At 39.8% G+C, this 18,233-nt stretch overlaps 2 protein-coding genes across 2 annotated transcripts in view; one reads left to right on the top strand and one right to left on the bottom strand.

The window, feature by feature from the left end:
• TDRD9 (tudor domain containing 9) overlaps positions 1–18,233 on the bottom strand; it is a 124,782-nt gene that overhangs the window by 99,803 nt on the left and 6,746 nt on the right. The gene's annotated exons all lie outside the window — the stretch shown is intronic.
• Positions 10,928–13,036, top strand: RD3L (RD3 like). The gene is made up of 3 exons (XM_002825147.4): positions 10,928–11,365; positions 11,756–12,061; positions 12,361–13,036. The coding sequence occupies exons 2-3, from the start codon at positions 11,763–11,765 to the stop codon at positions 12,656–12,658; spliced, it is 597 nt and encodes a 198-aa protein (XP_002825193.1). The 5' UTR covers positions 10,928–11,365; positions 11,756–11,762; the 3' UTR covers positions 12,659–13,036.

Below are 18,233 nucleotides of genomic sequence, written 5' to 3'. Positions count from 1 at the left end.
ATCTTATTAGTCCTGTTTCTCTGGAGAATCCTGTCTAATACACTTTAATAAAATGCTGTTTGCATCAAAGCCAACTTTTACCTGTTTCAAAATATCAGCATTCCTCTGGTTACTGTTTGCCTGACATTTACTCATTAATCCACTCAACAATAACAGTGTACCAGGTGCAGCTGAGAGAGTCAAGATGCCTGGGTGGCTCCCACAGGAGGGGGTGGGAAGAGGATGATGAGAAATGGAGGGTAGGGAGCAGAAGGGTATGGAGAAGAGCTGGAAGTACCAGGGAGGAGCTGGGAGTAATTATAAAGATTTTGGCTTTTGTTCTGAGTAAGATGGGTTTTGAGCAGAGAGAGAAATAACAATATCTACCTTTCAGTTTAACAGCATGGCTCTGACCAGGTGAAGGGGAGTAGGTGATCATCCGAAAGAAAACATTTGCAGCAAAACTTTAATTCCTGGCTGGGCATGGTGGCTCACGCCTGTAATCCTAGCACTTTGGGAGGTCGAGGCGGGTGGATCACCTGAGGTCAGGAGTTTGAGACCAGCCTGGCCAACATGGTGAAACCTCATCTCTACTAAAAATACAAAAATTAGCCCGACGTGGGGGCGAGCACCTGTAATCCCAGCTACTCGGGAGGCTGAGGCAGGAGAATTGCTTGAAACCTGGAGGCAGAGGTTGCAGTACGCCAAGATCGCACCACTGCACTCCAGCCTGGGCGACAGAGTGAGACTCTGTCTTAAAAAAAAAAAAAAAAAAAAAAAAAAAAAGAGAGAGAATTCCTATAAATCACTAGTATAAGAAAAAAATGCATAGAAATGTGACTTTTAACTTTAAAAGGTAAATGCAGTAGTATTTTAATTAAAATACTGAAAAAAAAGAAATTCAATATCAGTTTCTCCTTAAATATTAACTGCATTTTTTTCAATCTTTTTATTGTGGCAAATATATATAACATAAGGCCGGGCACGGTGGCTCACGCCTGTAATCCCAGCACTTTGGGAGGCCGAGGCAGGCAGATCGCAAGGTCAGGAGATCGAGACCACCCTGGCTAATAAGGTGAAACCCCATCTCTACTAAAAATACAAAAAAAATTTGCCGGGCATGGTGGCAGGCCCCTGTGGTCCCAGCTACTCGGGAGGCTGAGGCAGGAGAACGGCGTGAACCTGGGAGGCGGAGCTTGCAGTGAGCCGAGATCGCACCACTGCACTCCAGCCTGGGTGAACAAGCGAGACTCTGTCTCAAAAAAAAAATATATATATATATATATATACACACACACACATATATACATATATACACACATATATACACATATATACATATATATACGTTAAGATGGTAAGTTTTATGTTATATATATACACGTATATACATATATATACGTGTATATATATAACATAAAACTTACCATCTTAACTACTTTTTTTAGAAATATTTCCTTTTATGGCTGGGCATGGTGGCTCACGCCTGTAATCCCAGCACTTTGGGAGGCCGAGGCAGGCGGATCGCAAGGTCAGGAGATCGAGACCACCCTGGCTAATAAGGTGAAACCCCGTCTCTACTAAAAATACAAAAAAAATTAGCTGTGGTCCCAGCTACTCGCGAGGCTGAGGCAGGAGAACAGCGTGAACTCAGGAGGCAGAGCTTGCAGTGAGCCGAGATCACGCCAGACTCCGTCTCAAAAAAAAGAAAAGAAAAAAGAAAAAAAAAGAAATATTTCAGTTCATTTAAATTGTGAAGTAGAATATAAAACTGAATTTGTAGCTAGTACCAGAGAATGGACTTAACTGGTGTTTAATGAGAACAGCTTCTACACAGGATCCCAAGAGACTTACAGGAAAGGGGCAAAGCCCTAATATTAAGCAAATAAAATGTTTCAAACAGATTATACAAAAATTTATACTTCATTTCCCTTTTTTGATATTTAGAGAGTGCAGATTTAACAAAAGGTAGCCATATCCTTTCTATGTACAATGCCGATTATAATTATGCAAACTGTCAGTGTGTTATCCAAAAGTCCCAGTGTTTAGCTCTCAAACCTTAAGTCATGGAATTAAGTAAGAATTAAAGGGGGTTAAAATAAAAAAGCTAATGCCACATTCCAGATAAAGGGAAGCAACAAATACATTAATCTAACAACAATAAGTTTAACCTGAACTTTTCAAAAAGCTTAACATCATTTTAGTGGAAAATTAGGGATTATTTGACAATGCTGCTTTTTACTAGTAGTAAACAATGATAAAGTCAAGTGCAGGATTAACCTAACAACCAGTGAGGCATATAAAATTGTGTTTAGGGCACTCGCTGAAAAATTAATGGATTTTTTTTTGTTTTTTTTAACAAGGAAAGATCTTTATTTGGGAATAAAGCATTGCAATGGGAATTACACATACCACAGTAAATTATTTGTGTATTCAGGGAAGTAAAGAAAGATAAAGGTTTTTAAAGGAAAAAATGAGTAGTACATAATTGTTTTGAAATAATTATCCTTGGCTACAAAGATCAAAAACAGGGTGATGCTAGTCTGAAGCTGGTCAAGCGGTGACTGGGCAGATGTCCCTGGAGAAATATTTTTTGAGAAAGGTTGTGATGGCCTTTGTGCAAGGTTGTGGGTTTTGTAGAGTCTTTTTTGTTATAAAACATACAAGTGTAGACTCCTCTCTTCATGGCCTTCCCTGGCTCTGTTTGTCAGGGTTTTAACATTAATGACTCCATTTTGACTCTGACACATTTCACACATGCAGTTTTTGCTAAGCATTTGACGAGCAAATAGATGAGGTACACAATATTTTATTCACATAGTGTATCTGGTCCATTATTTACTAGACTGAACCTCTAACATTCTCTCTAACCTCCCATGATCAAATGTCACGTTTCCATATCCTTCCATAATGCAGACTTCCAAGTCCTAGACCTGGGGTCATCTTCCTGTGTTCTTCATAAGAAGATTAGTTTCTAAATTCAAGATTAAATTGCTCAGAACAATAACTGACAAAATACCTCCTGGAACCAAATACATAGTTTAATCATTGTGGTGGAAGAAGGGACATTTATTTGATTATGAAATAGAAACCAGCCGCGTGCGGTGACTCATGCCTGTAATCCCAGCACTTTGGGAGGCTGAGGCAGGTGGATCACCCGAGGTCGGGAGTTCAAGACCAGCCTAACCAACATGGAGAAACCCCATCTCTACTAAAAATAACAAAATTAGCCAGGCATGTGGCACATGCCTATAATCCCAGCTACTAGGGAGGCTGAGGCAGGAGAATCGCTTGAACCTGGGAGGTGGAGGTTGCGGTGAGCTGAGATCGCACCACGGCACTCCAGCCTGGGCAACAAGAGCGAAACTCCATCAAAAGAAAAAAAAAAAGGAAGGAAGGAAAGAGGGCAGGGCCCATCAAAAGAAAAAAAAAAGGGAAGGAAGGAAACAGAAGAGGGCAGGACAGGGCAGGGAAGGGCAGGGCAGGGCAGGGCCTGATTTGTTTAAATTGGCAAAGCCGGCCGGGCATGGTGGCTCATGCCTGTAATCCCAGCACTTTGGGAGGATGAGGTCGGCGGATCACCTGAGGTCGGGAGTTCGAGACCAAAATGGTGAAACCCCGTCTCTACTAAAAATACACAAATTAGCCAGGTGCAGTGGAGGGGCAGGCGCATGTAATCCCAGCTACTCGGGAGGCTGAGGCAGGAGAATCACTTGAACCCGGGAGGCAGAGGTTGCAGTGAGCCGAGATCCTGCCATGGCACTCCAGCATGGGTGACAGAGTGAGACCCTGTTTCAAAAATAAAATATTTGGCAAAGCCAGCGTTGTTTAGAGCTTCTGTGTCTTCATGAGTCATAACCTTCAAAGTTATTGTTGCAATCACAAATATATGAGGCTAACCATTGTGTTATTCATATTGCACGACTCCCTGGGTGTCATAACCAGAAGCAGTAAGAACATACATGAAATTGTTTATAATCAGAGGTCAAAGTAGAACTAAAACCAGGACCTGAACTGACTATATTTTGGATTGTTTTTGTTTGGAGGATTTACTCCCCTGAAAAACACTTCAATCTGCCAACTTCTACAAAGAATTCTTCTACTAGCAAAATGAATTACACATTGCAAGACATCATCATATAATCTCATCTAGACCCCTGCTTCATGGATTTTCATAGCAGATACATCCCTATGTTGTTTGCTTATGTGAGCCAAGAGGTCATTAAAATGCTATTCATGACACAGAAAGACTTCTCAATGGAAGGTGCTGTCCTAAACTTAGCCTCTGCTAGAAATGAATCATGCTATTCACAATTCTTTCAACAAAGGTATCCTCCATCTTAACTATTTTTAAGTGTACAGTTCAGCGGTATTAAATACATTCATGTTATGCAACCTTCACCACCATCCATCTCCAGAAATCTTCATCTTGTAAGACAATCTCTGTACCCATTAAACAATAACTCCTCATTTCCCTCTATTCCTAGCCACCAACAAATACCATTCTACTTTCTGGCCCTATGATATTGACTCCTTTAGGGAATCTCATATAAGTGGAATCACAGAGTATTTGTATTTGTCCTTTCAAAGATTTTTTTTTTTTTTTTGAGATGGAGTCTCACTGTGTCACAGGGTCTTGCTCTGTTGCCCAAGCTGGAGTGCAGTGGTGCAATTATAGCTCACTGCAGCCTTAAACTTCTGGGCTCATGCAATCCTCCCATCTCAGCCTCCCAAGTAGAAGGAACTACAGGCACACTCCATAGTGCCTGCCTAAAGTATCTGTCCTTTTGTGACTGGCTTATTTAGCATAATGTCCTCAAGGTTCATCTATGTCAGAGCATATGTCAGAATTTTCTTCCTTTGCAAGGCTGAGTAATACTCCTTTGTATGGATATGGACACTCAGGTTGCTTCCACATTTTAGCTATTGTGAATAATGATGTTATGAACACAGGTGTACAAACATCTCTTCAAGGTCTTCCTTTAAACTTTTCTGGGTATATACCCAAAAGTGAAATTGCTGGATCACATAGTAATTCTATTTTTAATTTTTTGAAGATCCACCATACTGTTTTCCACAGCAGCCCCACCATTTTATATTCTCACCAACAGTACACAAGGGTTCCAATTTCTCCACATCCTTGCCAACTCCTGTTTTGCCGATTTTGAATCAACTTTTTTGCCAGGTGCAATGACTCATGCCTATACTCCCAGCACTTTGGGAGGTGAAGGTGGGAGGATCACTTGAAACCAGGAGTTCAAGACCAGCCTGAGCAACATAGTAAGACCCTGTCTCTACAAAAAATAAAAAAATAAAAAATAGCAGGCACACTGCTGCACACCTATAGTCCCAACTACTTGGAAGGCTGAGGCAGAAGGATCCCTTAAGCCTAGGAGGTCGAGACTGCAGTGAGCTATGATTGCACCACTGCACTCCAGCCTAGGCAACAGAGTGAGACCCCCCCACTTAAAAAAAAAAATAAAAATCTGTTTTTTTCTTGTTGCATTTTGGGAAATCTCTATACATTCTATGTATTAATCCCTTTTCAGATACATGATTTGCAAATATTTCTCCATCTTCTGAGCTGCCTTTTTACTATTCAGTGTTTTGATATACAAATCTTTCATCAAGTCCAATTTGTCTCTCTTCTTTTGTTGCCTGTGCCTTTGGTGTCATATCCAAGAAATTATTGCCACATACAATATGAAGTTTGTGCCCTCAGTTTTCCCCTAAGGGTTTTGCAGTTTTAGGTCTTACTTTTGAGCTTTAATCCATTTCAACTAAATTTTTGTATATGGTGTAAAGTAATAATCCAACTTCATTTTTTTGCCTGTGGATTTCCACTATTCTCAGCATCATTTGTTGAAAAGACTGTCCTGGCCAGGCATGGTGGCTCATGCCTGTAATCCCAGCACTTTGGGAGGCCAAGGTGGGTGGATCACGAGGTCAGGAGATCAAGACCATCCTGGCAAACACGGTGAAACCCCATCTCTACTAAAAATACAAAAAAATTAGCTGGGCGTGGTGGCGGGCGCCTGTAGTCCCAGCTACTCGGGAGGCTAAGGCAGGAGAATGATGTGAACCCGGGGGACAGAGCTTGCAAGTGAGCAGAGATCGCCACTGCACTTCAGCCTGGACGACAGAGCAAGACTCTGTCTTAAAAAAAAAAAAAAAAAAAGACTGTCCTTTTCCCCTTAATTGGTGTTGGCACCCTTACTGAAAATCATTGACCATGTATGTGAGGGTTTATTTCTGGGCTCCCTACTCCATTGGTCTATGTGTCTTTATGCCAATACCATACTGTTTTGATGACTGTAGCTTTGTAGTAATTTAAAAATCAGGAAATGTGAGTCTTCCAGCTTTGTACTTCTTTTTCAAGATTGTTTTGACTATTCAGGGTTCCTTGACATTCCATATGAATTTCAGGATGGATTTTTCTATTTATGAAAAAAAAGTCATTAGGATTTTGGCAGAGATTGCATTGAATCTGTAGATCACGTCGTGTGGTACTGACATTTTAACAATATTGTCTTCCAATCCATGAATAGGGGATGTATTTCCATTTACTTATGTTTTTAATTTCTTTCAGCAATGTTTTGCACTTCTCATTGTCCAGACTTTCACTTCTTTGGTTAATCCCTGAGTATTTTATTATTTTTGATGCTATTACCAATAGAATAGTTTTGTAATCTCCTTTTTAGGTTGTTCATTGTTAGGGTATAGAAATGAGACTGAATTTTGTGTGTTAACTTTGTAGACTGCTACTTTGCTGAATTCAATTATTAGTTCTGACAGGTTTTTGTGGAATCTTTAGGGTTTTCTACATATAAAATTATATCATCTGCAAACAAAGATAATGTTACTTCTTCCTTTGCAATTTGGATGCATTTTATTTCTTAATCTTCCTTGATTGCTCTGGCTAGAAATTCTAGTACTAAGTTAAGTAAAAGTGGTGAAAGGCGGCAACCTCACCTTGTTCCTGATCTTAGAGGAAAAGCTTTCAATCTTTCATTGAGTATAATGTTAGTTGTGGGCTTTTCATATATGGCTTTTATTATGCTAGTAGTTTCCTTCTATTCCTAGTTTGTTGAGTGTTTTTAATATGAACAACTCCACAGAAATGTACTTTTTACCTTAAGAAAAATGAACCAATAACCCAGAACTTTTAATTCAGTAGCAAAATGAATTAAAAACAGGCTGGGCACAGTGGCTCATGCCTATCCCAGCACACTGGAAGGCTGAGGTGGGAGGATTGCTTGTGCCCAGGAGTTCAGGACCAGCCTGGGCAACATGGTGAGTGGACCCAGTCTCTACCAAACATTTAAAAATTAGTCAGGCATGGTGGCATGTGCCTATAGTCCCAGCTACTTGAGAGGCTGAGGTGGGAGAATCTCTTGAGCCCAGGAGGCTGAGGCTGCAGTGAGCTATGACCATGCCACTGTACTCTAGCCTAGGTGACAGAGCAATACCTTGTCTCAAAAAAAGAAAAAAAAAAACAGAAAGATATGAGTCTTCCCACAATGAAAAATCCTTCTTTGATTGCAATCAAGTGCTGTTGAATACTATATAAAGCAGCCCTGATTGTAATATATAAAAAGTTATGCCTGGCTCCTTAGCTTGCTTTTCAAGGTTCCAAAATTTTGTCTTTCTAAACTTTTCTTTTTATGTACTTCCTTACAGATCTTAAAATTTTACATAGACACACATATATTATGCATGATATGGTCCTATTTCATTTTAAGTCTTATAAAATTTAATACTTAGCTAACAAGGTGTAAACTAGAAAACTATGACAATGACCAAAAAGCAAAGGACCTAATAGCTTAAGCTTTATGCCGTGCACACAAAATATCCTAGTAAGTTTGCAATTCATCAGAAACAATTCATTTATTCAACTCATTATAATGTAAGATAAATATACAATCCAAGATACTTCCTTACCTTTGCTTACAAATATTTATGTTCTCTATCTACACAGTAGTAGAAGAAATACTGTAATCAGAGAATTATTTGGGTCTCTACTTCAATCTGATAATCTCAGGAGACAGGACAAAATAAAATTTGTAAGGCAAGTAGCACACACTAAGTACTAGAAAAATTGGTTTACACAATTAAGTTCAAAGGAAGGTATACTCAATGTGAGTTAAAGTGGTAAGAAAAGTTCTGAAAAGGTCTTTGGTAATGGTTTCAATGGCAAGACAGGTGTCAAACAAGTAAGTGGACAAGGAAGATTGCCTTCAAGAAGCTCTTCCAGTGGCTAGCTCATTGATCTCTAAATCTCTGTTAAAAAGACACCCCCTACCCAAAAAGGTCTTCTCTGACCTCCAGTTCTAAGTGGGAGAAGTGTTTCCAGTATATTAATAGATTATGACCATCTATAATTACCTTACTGGATGATTTGTGTACTTATATTTGTCTTCACATTTGGAGGCTGGCTCCTTGGGAGTAGGAACTAGGTCTGTCTTGTTCACTGCTACACCCCAGCCCCTAACTATCCAGGCCCTGGCAGACAGTCAATAGATATCTGTTAAGTGACTGAAAGCCAGCAATTACAGTAGAGGACACAGCAGGATCTAATTGGAAAGCATTAGGAAAAAGGGAAAAGAAGCTGGGCATGGTGGCTCACGCCTGTAATCCCAGCACTTTGGGAGGCCAAGGTGAGCAGATCACTTAAGGTCAGGGGTTCAAGACCAGCTGGCCAACATGGCGAAACCCCATCTCTACTAAAAATACAAAAATTAGCTGAGTGTGGTGGTGCACGCCTGTAATCCCAGCTACGAGGGAGGCTGAGGCACAAGAATCACTTGAACTCAGGAAGCAGAGGTTGCAGTGAGCCGAGATCATGCCACTGCACTCCAGCCTGGGCGACAGAGCAAGACTCCATTTCAAAAAAAAAGGGCGGGGGGAGGGGGGTGGAGAGAGAACAGGAACACAGACCAAACCAGTCTTTCTATCAGTTTAACAGTGAAGATAAATAAAATCAGAGTTCAAAGGAAAAGTAGGGCCAAGGAAGATGTTCACATTGACCCTCAGGTTGAAGGAAAAAATGAGTTGGTATTTGAGCTGGTCCATGAAAAAGAGAATTACTATGTGGATACATGAAAAACACAAAGAAGAAGCTTTTCAAAAGAGAAAAAACAGTTGAACCAAAGCTGAAGGATCAGAAGTAAGCATGGCAAGTGTCAGGGGGCAATGTGGCCTGGCTGAAACAAAAGGTGTGCTCTAGGGTCGAGCAAGAAAGCCAGCCAGGTAAGGAGGGTTAACGTAAGACTGCACAGGGCCTTCAACAGAAATTTGGCTTAAGTTCCATATCCAATATGTTCTGATATTTTTGTTACCATTTCAGAGGAAAAAAATTTATGCAGTAACAAGGAGGTTATTCAAAGGAGTATGCGGCAAGATTCGCTGTAATTTTATTATAAAATTTGGTAGGACACTTCTGTCATGATAAACTTTACTCCTTTCTTTCTCCCAACAGTATATGCAATGTATATATGCAATGTAATGTGAAAACCTTCTAGTTGACAATAATGAATCCTGACATCTGGCTTTTTCTAACATATAAGCAATAGGAGCTGTAGGATGACCACACACATCACTCTTGATCATGCATGACATGCAAGTCTGATGTAAACAATGTCTATTCTTCATGGCTCATTTGAAAGGAAAAGCAACAGAAAAAACAACTATAAAAGGGAAAACCACTATGCAGTCGTTTAACAGAGAACTGGGGAGTAAAAGACCTTTTATACTGTCTACTCTTTAGCAAAAGACAAACACTTGCATAGGAAATTAGCACAGGCCAGTACAGCGGCTCACGCCTGTAATCTCAGCACTTTGGGAGGCTGAGGCAGGTGGATTACTTGAGCCCAGTTTAGAGACCAGCCTGGGCAACACAGGGAGACCTTATTTCTACAAAAGAAAAAAAGAAATGTATGTGTGTGTGTATATATGTGTATTATATATGTGTGTGTATATTTATATATACATATATAATACATATACATGAGTATACCTATGTGTGCATATATACATATATTACATGCATATATACATATATGTACATATATAAAATACATACATATATGTACATATATAAAACATATATGTATGTACATACGTGCATGTGTATATATTTTTTTAAACTAGTCAGGCATGCCGTAGCATGCACCTGTGGTGGCATGCACCTATGGTCCTGGCTACTCAGGGGGCTGAGGTGGGAGGATCACTTGAGCCCAGGAGGTTGAGGCTACAGTGAGCCGTGATCATGCCACTGCACTACAGCCTGGTTGACACAACATGACTCTGTCTCAAAAAAAAAGAAAGAAAAAAGAAATAGCACAATAACGACCATTACAAACCAATATGCACCTAAACAGTAAATATAAGTTTTTCATCCTCAGCTCCAAAAAAAAAACACTAAAATGATTTTTCTATGATGAATTATAAGATTTTGTTTTGAACTTTGTATGTTCTTATGCCTCTATTTTTCCCTGACAACCAATTACTGCCTTTTTACCATATTTTCAGAGATTATAAAGTATATTTTATAAAGTATATTTTAAAGTTATCTAGCTAAGTGTTTATTATGTCCCCTAGCATTTCGACTTGCTTAAATATACAAATTTAACTATTTTGCAAGAAAAACAAAATGAATACAAAATGTAACATTTGCTAAGTATTTCACAATTATAATTCACATCAGCATTCTTTACCTATTTCGCTCAATTACAATGAGCTTTCTCAGAATGTATGTTTTGCAAATAGTCAAGTCTGATCTATTTTTCCTGTTTTCACTAGAGGGGACAATGACCCGGCTTCCAAATGGCCTGAAAGTTAAGCTGAAGAATAAAAGCAACATGGTTATTTTTAGAGCTCTACAGGCATAAAAATACAGCACTAAACTGTGACCTACAGCTATGCACAGCAAAGCATCACATCATGCGACAGTCTTCACTCTAGCTCGGAGCGCATCTCTGGTGTTTTAGACGACCATTCTTCATTTCATTACCAAAGACATGTCGGAATGCATTTAGGACCAGCATCCATAGCTGCTGGCATTTTTTTCAAATAGACTGAGCTACATTGAAAAGGCAGACCATTATATAACTTGTGAAGACTAAATAGTGAGTTATTTTTGTCATTTCTTCTAGCTTACTTACAAGGTGAATTAATGAGCATTCTCTCCAAATGAAGACATCACAGCCTCATTCCTAACACAAAAAGTTATTTATTTCAAATACAATTTCGGTGGGTAAATAAGGTGGCGCATTCCTTCAACAGAGGACACATCTAGGAGAGCAAGATATGTCCGAGTGAAACACAGCATCGTCACCAACTTCAGTCAACTCTTTGGCAACATCACATCAGCCCATCAACTTAACAGGTAAGCTTTAAACCTTTTCTGTCCAAAACATAAATCAAAAGTATTTGTAGGCAGCACTTGCCCCGACATTAGTATTTTAAGTCTCCTAAGAACTTTTCACAGCAAGTGTTAGTGTTATTTTCAGAAATCATTCAGTCTATATGTTATCTCTGACTTTGTATATCTAATTTCTGCTAGGCTACATAAAAGCATTTTCAAAGCTTGGTTTCTGCCACTGACCTAGTTAAAAATTAAGACGTTAATCCATGTTCTAATCTTATTTTGACCTGCATAGCTAAATGTGAAAAAAAATCATGCACTTTTCAGGCAAATTTATTGTAAAGAAACAAATATTTGATCAGAAGAACCATAACATTTTGAGCAAATAAACCAGTGAAAATATTTCCATAGGCTAAAAATGCCACTTTTTGGCTGGATGAAATGGCCCAAAAACGATTCCTACAAACCCACACACTATCCTGGCTCAGACGTAGTGACAAAGACTCTGCTTCGGGAATTAAAATGGCACCTAAAGGAGCGAGAGAGATTAATACAAGAAATCGAAAATGAACAAAAAGTGAAAAAAACAGGTGTGGATTACAACTGGCTCAGAAACTACCAGAATCCCCACACAACTATCCCAGTGACTGAACAAAGACAACTTGAAGTTCTTTGCTCACAAGTTCAACCTTGCCAAACTGGAACTATTCTCAGCAGGTAAAAATACTATGTTCTCTTATGATTCCTGCTACTGCTAAGTCTAAGTTCCTCATATATTTTGACTAGAAATTGTACTCTATCATGTAAATTCTTTAACTGTGTAGATATCTGGTGAGCAATTGTTTTAAATTACATTTAAAATTTCTTTACTAGAAGCATAATTTTAAAACAACATGCATAATACTCAAAAGGTGGGTAACTTGTATACAAATACATTATTCAAGCTGTATTTTGGAGATAAAGAGATATAACAAAAAATGTTCTAAACTGAATATTCATTACCACTTTCCCTCTAGATTTCGAGAAGTTTTGGCAGAAAATGATGTACTGCCATGGGAAATAGTCTACATCTTCAAGCAAGTTCTGAAAGACTTCCTAAGTAGTTCTGACAGAGGGAGTGAGCAAGAGGACCTGGAGGACTCAGGGAGCATGGACTGCCCTGCTCCTTCTGTGATCCCAGGTGACAGCTCCAAGAGGGCAGACAAAGATGAAATACCCACCATTTCCAGTTACGTAGACAAAAACACAAAGGACAGGTTCCCAGTGTTCTCACACAGAATATGGAACCTACCATATTATCACCCATCTAGTTAAGTTACTTACAACTAGAGGAGTTTTTATGACCACCTTAGAACTCTTAATATTAAGAATAAGAAAAAGTGATGTGACTTCAAGTTTTTCTTTGTTACAAGGTCAGTATCCTGTGGATGTATCCTATGTTTTAAATAGTATTCTTTTTTTAACCACTCTAAACATGCTATGTTTTCATTGAATAGTATGCTTTTAACTAAAATGTTTCCTAAGTATTTTGAAAACGTTTGAAGTATTTTCTTATACCTCAAACCCACCTCACAGGAACTAAAGCAACTTTAGTATGAAGTTTGACAAATTCTGTACAAAACTTAGATATTAACCTTGACTTTTATTCTACAATGAAGCTACGTATAGAATTAAATAAATGATTAATACGAATCCTATCTTTACAATATAACAGAAATGAAAAGTCAACATCCCATTATACGATCATTCTCAGCAGGGGATGGGGAGAAGGGCGGTGAGGGAAAAAATAACATGTAGTTTAAAAATGAAGCAGGGCTTTAACCCAACACTCAGCTTTGGTTTTAATCACAGTACTTTTAAGCTCAAGATTAAGGGAAAGTGTAATAAAACTCAGCTCTATCAGTAAAGATAAATAGACTGACTTAGCAACATGAGTAGCTGCTACTCTCAAAGAAAAACATTCACTGTTGGTGAATAATTTAAACTTATACTCTGGTGAAATAGCAAAATATTTAATATATAAAATCTAGCTTTTCATAATTTTATTAAAAGTAGGAAGTTATACATTAGTCAGATTTTTTTTATAAAGTGCTAGAATTCATTCTTAAAGTCCAAGGAACCTAATTATAACTTTATATTTGAAGATTTACTGGTTTTCTTTCATCTAAAAAGAAAAAAATGTACGTATCAAAACTGGAACTAGCTGGGTGTGGTGGCACATACTTGTAGTCCCAGCTACTCAGGAGGTTGAGGCAGGAAGCTCACCGGAGCCCAGGAGTTAAAGGCTGCAGTGAGTTATGATCGCACCACTGCACTCCAACCTGGGCAACAGAGAAAGACCTTGTCTCAAAAAAAAAAAAAAAAAACACTTTTTTTCAAAAAGACTAGAACTAAATATACACAACAACAACAAAAAAATACCTTCTAACTTTATTATCCCTGCATTCTTGGCCAACTTGTGTACCATTTTCAACTGACCTCAATTTGGTCTTAAATCCCAATCACGTAATGCAACCCACCTGATCAGGGTTTAACAGGACAAACACAGTCCCAAGCAGATTTAAAATAAAGACACCTCTCATTCCTGCTCTGAGATTTTCAGTTTTCCTACATACTACCTTTGGCTTCTTCAATCACTGTAAGATTTCCTAGAGTGGAAACTGCGTGTGGGAGAGATAAATGCCACGAAAAGTACACAACTGCTTATTGTGCAGTGAATACGGTAAGTAGCAAACATGAGTTTTAAGAAAATATCATTGCCTTAATGGTGAGAACAAAATTTTCATTTAAAGAAACATGGAGAATGTGAAGTTTGTATATGAAGCCCGGTACTAGAATTGGTCATCCCACCATACATATCAGGAAATGTATGCCATGAAGAGATGCAAATCATTTCCTTCACTCTCCAAGGCTCCTCAAGCAGCCACTGGACAACACCATACCACTTGCAAGAGAGGGTCATCCTCTGTATTCAGACAGGGAGAAATAACTCCCGGCAAAAAGCTTCTGGTGACTGAAGCAGCTATGGACAGTTCAAGATGAAAACGAATCCTAGCCACTCTAAGTCACCCACATGCAATTAATTAATTTTCCACCCAAGCTTGAAAAAAGAAAGGAAAAATATATTAAGTTTTGAGTTTCCATCTCTCACTTTGTTGTTGGCAAACCTAATACTCATATCCTGTGAGAGTATTGGTATATGTAATTTAAAACTGTAGTTATTTCTGGAAAATCTATAAATCAAATAGAACTTTTAATACAAATAACTTCCTGAACAGTGACAGATCCATGTTTTTATACACTAGGCTATTTATAATACCTAAAGCTGGCAAAGGAATCAGGATCAAAAATATAAAGAGGGGCCGGGCACGGTGGCTCACGCCTGTAATCCCAGCACTTTGGGAGGCCGAGGCAGGCGAATCACGAGGTCAAGAGATCGAGACCATCCTGGCCAACATAGAGAAACCCCATCTCTACTAAAAATATAAAAATTAGCTGGGCATGGTGGCTGGCGCCTGTAGTCCCAGCTACTTGGGAGGCTGAGGCAGGAGAATGGCATGAACCCGGGAGGCAGAGGTTGCAGTGAGCCAAGATCACGCCATTGCACTCCAGCTTGCGCAACAGAGCGAGACGCTGTCTCAAAAAATATATACATATATATATATATTTATACACACACGTATACATGGGGCACAGGTGGGAAGCGGACAACTGGAATGCTTCAGGTGTGTTTTATCAAGAAAAAGCAGCATTCGTTCAGGAGCTACAATATTTAGCTAGGGAATAGAAAGAATAAATGAATCCACATAAAAGCATTCTGCACAATCCCCGACATATAATAGGCTCTCGAGGTAGCATTACTAGCCAGCCCAATCCATTTAATAATATTAAAGTAATTCTCTTACACACCAGGCACATACGAAGCACTATGAGTGCATTCTCATTTCATCGTAACCTTATAAAGTAGGTGATACTATTCCCATATGACAGATGAGCAAACTGCCTCAGATATGTCCAATGGCTTGCTCAGTATAGCAATAACTGGCAGAGCGGAGATTCACCTCCAGGCTGCCGTGTCCCTTCCCCAACTGAGCTCTGAGCTCCAAATGCACAGAACCAATTGCCTATATGACACCTCCTCTTGGATGCTCACAGGCAACTTAAAATCAACATGTTCATCCTTCAGTATACTCCATTCAAAAAAGAAAATTTAAAAAAAAAAAGAAAATCGACATATTCAAAACCAAAGTCATAGAGAATTTTGTGTGTTCTAAAGGAACAAACAGAATTCAAGAAAGGAACCGGCTAGTAACAATACACTCACACACCCTGTAAAAGCATAATTCTTCAAACATTTCATCAACTAGTATTTTCTATCTCAGTAAATGACAGCACCACCCATCTACTCAATTCTACAAGCCAGAAATCTCAGAATCATTCTGGTCCCCCCTTGGGATCGGGGAGGGGCCAAAAACACAATCACAATCCAAAGGTAACTGGCAGAGCTGGGTTTTGGCTATCACAAACAAGACTGGATGGAGGCAGGAGTTCAGTACTTGGAGAAGGTTAAAAAGTTGTTTAAAAGACTAGAGAGACTGGGAAAGAAGGGAGGGGAGGGCTGCTTTAGCTACGGGGGTCACAGGAAACTTCTCTAAGGAGGTATCTGAACAGGGTCCCAAATGAAGAAAGGAGCCTGTCATGGGAAGGGAGCGATGGGAAGCACTGAATACAGAAGAGTCATTGTGGAAGCTGCAAGGTGGGAATTAGCTTACTATCTTCAAGACACAGAAAAAATGCCAATGTGACCAGAACGCAGTGAGAGCAGCAGACGAGGAGATGCCCAATGGAGGAATGCTCGCCAAGCCTAGATGCAGAGTCAGATGAAATTTTATCCTAACAGCAGTCGATGCCACACGAGATCACACATGTGCTCAAAGAACCTCAGGTGTGAAGGTTTACTCAAGAATTTGTTCATTCAACAATTTTTTTTAAAGAGACAGGCTCTTGCTCTGTTGCCCAGGCGTACAGTGGTGCAATCATAGCTCACTGCAGCCTTGAACTCCTGGCTTCAAGTGATCCTTCTGAGTCAGCCTGCCAAGTAGCTGGGACTACAGGCAGGCACCACAACACCCAGCTAATTTTTAAATATTTTGTAGAGACAGGGTCTCCCTATATTGCCCAGGCTAGTCTCGAACTCCCGGCCTCAAGTGATCCTCTCACCTCAGCTTCCCAAAGCACTGGGATTACAGGCATGAGCCACTATGCCAGGCCATCATTCAACAAATATTAACTAAGCATCTACATCATGCCAGGCATTCTTCTAGGTGCTAGATTATTGGGGAGCAAGGTTGAAAAGTCAGGAGACCAAACATAGAAGATTTCTGCAATAATCCAGGCAAGAGATGATAGCAGTGGTTTGGTCTAGAGTGGTGACAGTGTAAACTGTGAGAAGCACCCATATTCTGGAAATATTTTATAGTACACTTGCCAGGATATTGTGATTTTTATTGTTTGATTATATACCTATATACACACTCTGATACACTCCTTAGGAAAATCCACTATGGCCTGAGGAGTAAGCCAGAGATTTATGATTCAATCAAGACAGGACTGCATGAGGAAGCAGCTCTCACCATGTCTAGAATAAGGACATGACATATTGTAAGCATTCAATAACTGGGGTCTCCTAGGTTGAGCATGGTGGCTCATGCCCATAATCCTAGCACTTTGGGAGGCCAAAGTGGGAAGATCACTTGAGCCCAGGAATTTGAGACCAGCCTGGGTAACATAATGAAATCCCGTGTCTCCAAAAACATTTTTTTAATTTGTCAGGCATGGCAGCATGCACCTGTGGTCCCAGCTACTCAGGAGACTGAGGTGGGAGGATCAAGGGAGGATCACTTGAGCCCACATCAAGGCTACAGTGAAACGTTACTGTGCCACTGCATTCCATGTGGGGCAACAGAGGGAGACCCCATCTGAAAAGAATAATTATCCCGAGTAATTACCTTGCTTCCATTTTCACACGGTAAATAGGTAACATCACTCTGCCACACTTATCTACTCACCAAATGCCCTGCCTTCCCTCTTGCAAAAAAAAATTATTATTATTCTTGTGACCTCCTAGGCCGTTCATTCAAACAGATATCTGAGTTCCTAATATGTCAGGTACTGCACCAAGAGGTGGAGATTCCCTGATAATCTGTACCCTTAGTAAGTTCTTATGTGCGAAAAATAACATACAAAATCATTCCCATGAAAGTGTTAAGATATGCATGTGCAGGGCACTAAGCAAGCTGTTGTTGATTAAAGTGGGCCTCACTCACCTGGTGTCCCTCTGACCACTTGTTCTCAGTCTCCTTTGCTCACTGCAACTCATCCACCTATAAACACTCAAGCACCCCAGGTGGGCCCTTCTCTCTACACCCACTCACTAGGATACATCCTAGTTAAGGGATCTCATCAGTCTCAAAGTTAAACTTCCCAATGTCTAGCTCTGCCAGACTTCCTTCCTCAACTCCAGACCACCTACATGTATTGCTAACAGGCATTTTAAAGTGAACATGTTCAAAATCAATCTTGGTATCCCCCCACAAACTAATTCCTCCTGCAGTCTCGCCTTCCTACCTGAAGGCAACACCTATCACTTGCTAGGCCAGAAACCTTGGTGTCACCTGTGATTGCTCCCCCACTCACATCCTATACTTGCTCCAGCTACAGAGTCCTTGCCTCTAGCTTAAGAACATGTCCCAAATGCCACCATTGCTTACCACACCCCACATCCTCCACTCTCAGCTACCTGCCTGGTCTAAGCCACCATCCTATCTCTTGCTTGAATGATATGTCAGTCATAGTTCTCTAAAGAAACAGAGTCAACAAGATGTGGAGA

Source organism: Pongo abelii, chromosome 15 (genome assembly GCF_028885655.2).
Source record: "Pongo abelii isolate AG06213 chromosome 15, NHGRI_mPonAbe1-v2.0_pri, whole genome shotgun sequence".
Classification (NCBI taxonomy): Eukaryota; Metazoa; Chordata; class Mammalia; order Primates; family Hominidae; genus Pongo; species Pongo abelii.
Note: the sequence above shows the minus strand (reverse complement) of the source record. Positions and strands in the feature narration are given on the sequence as shown.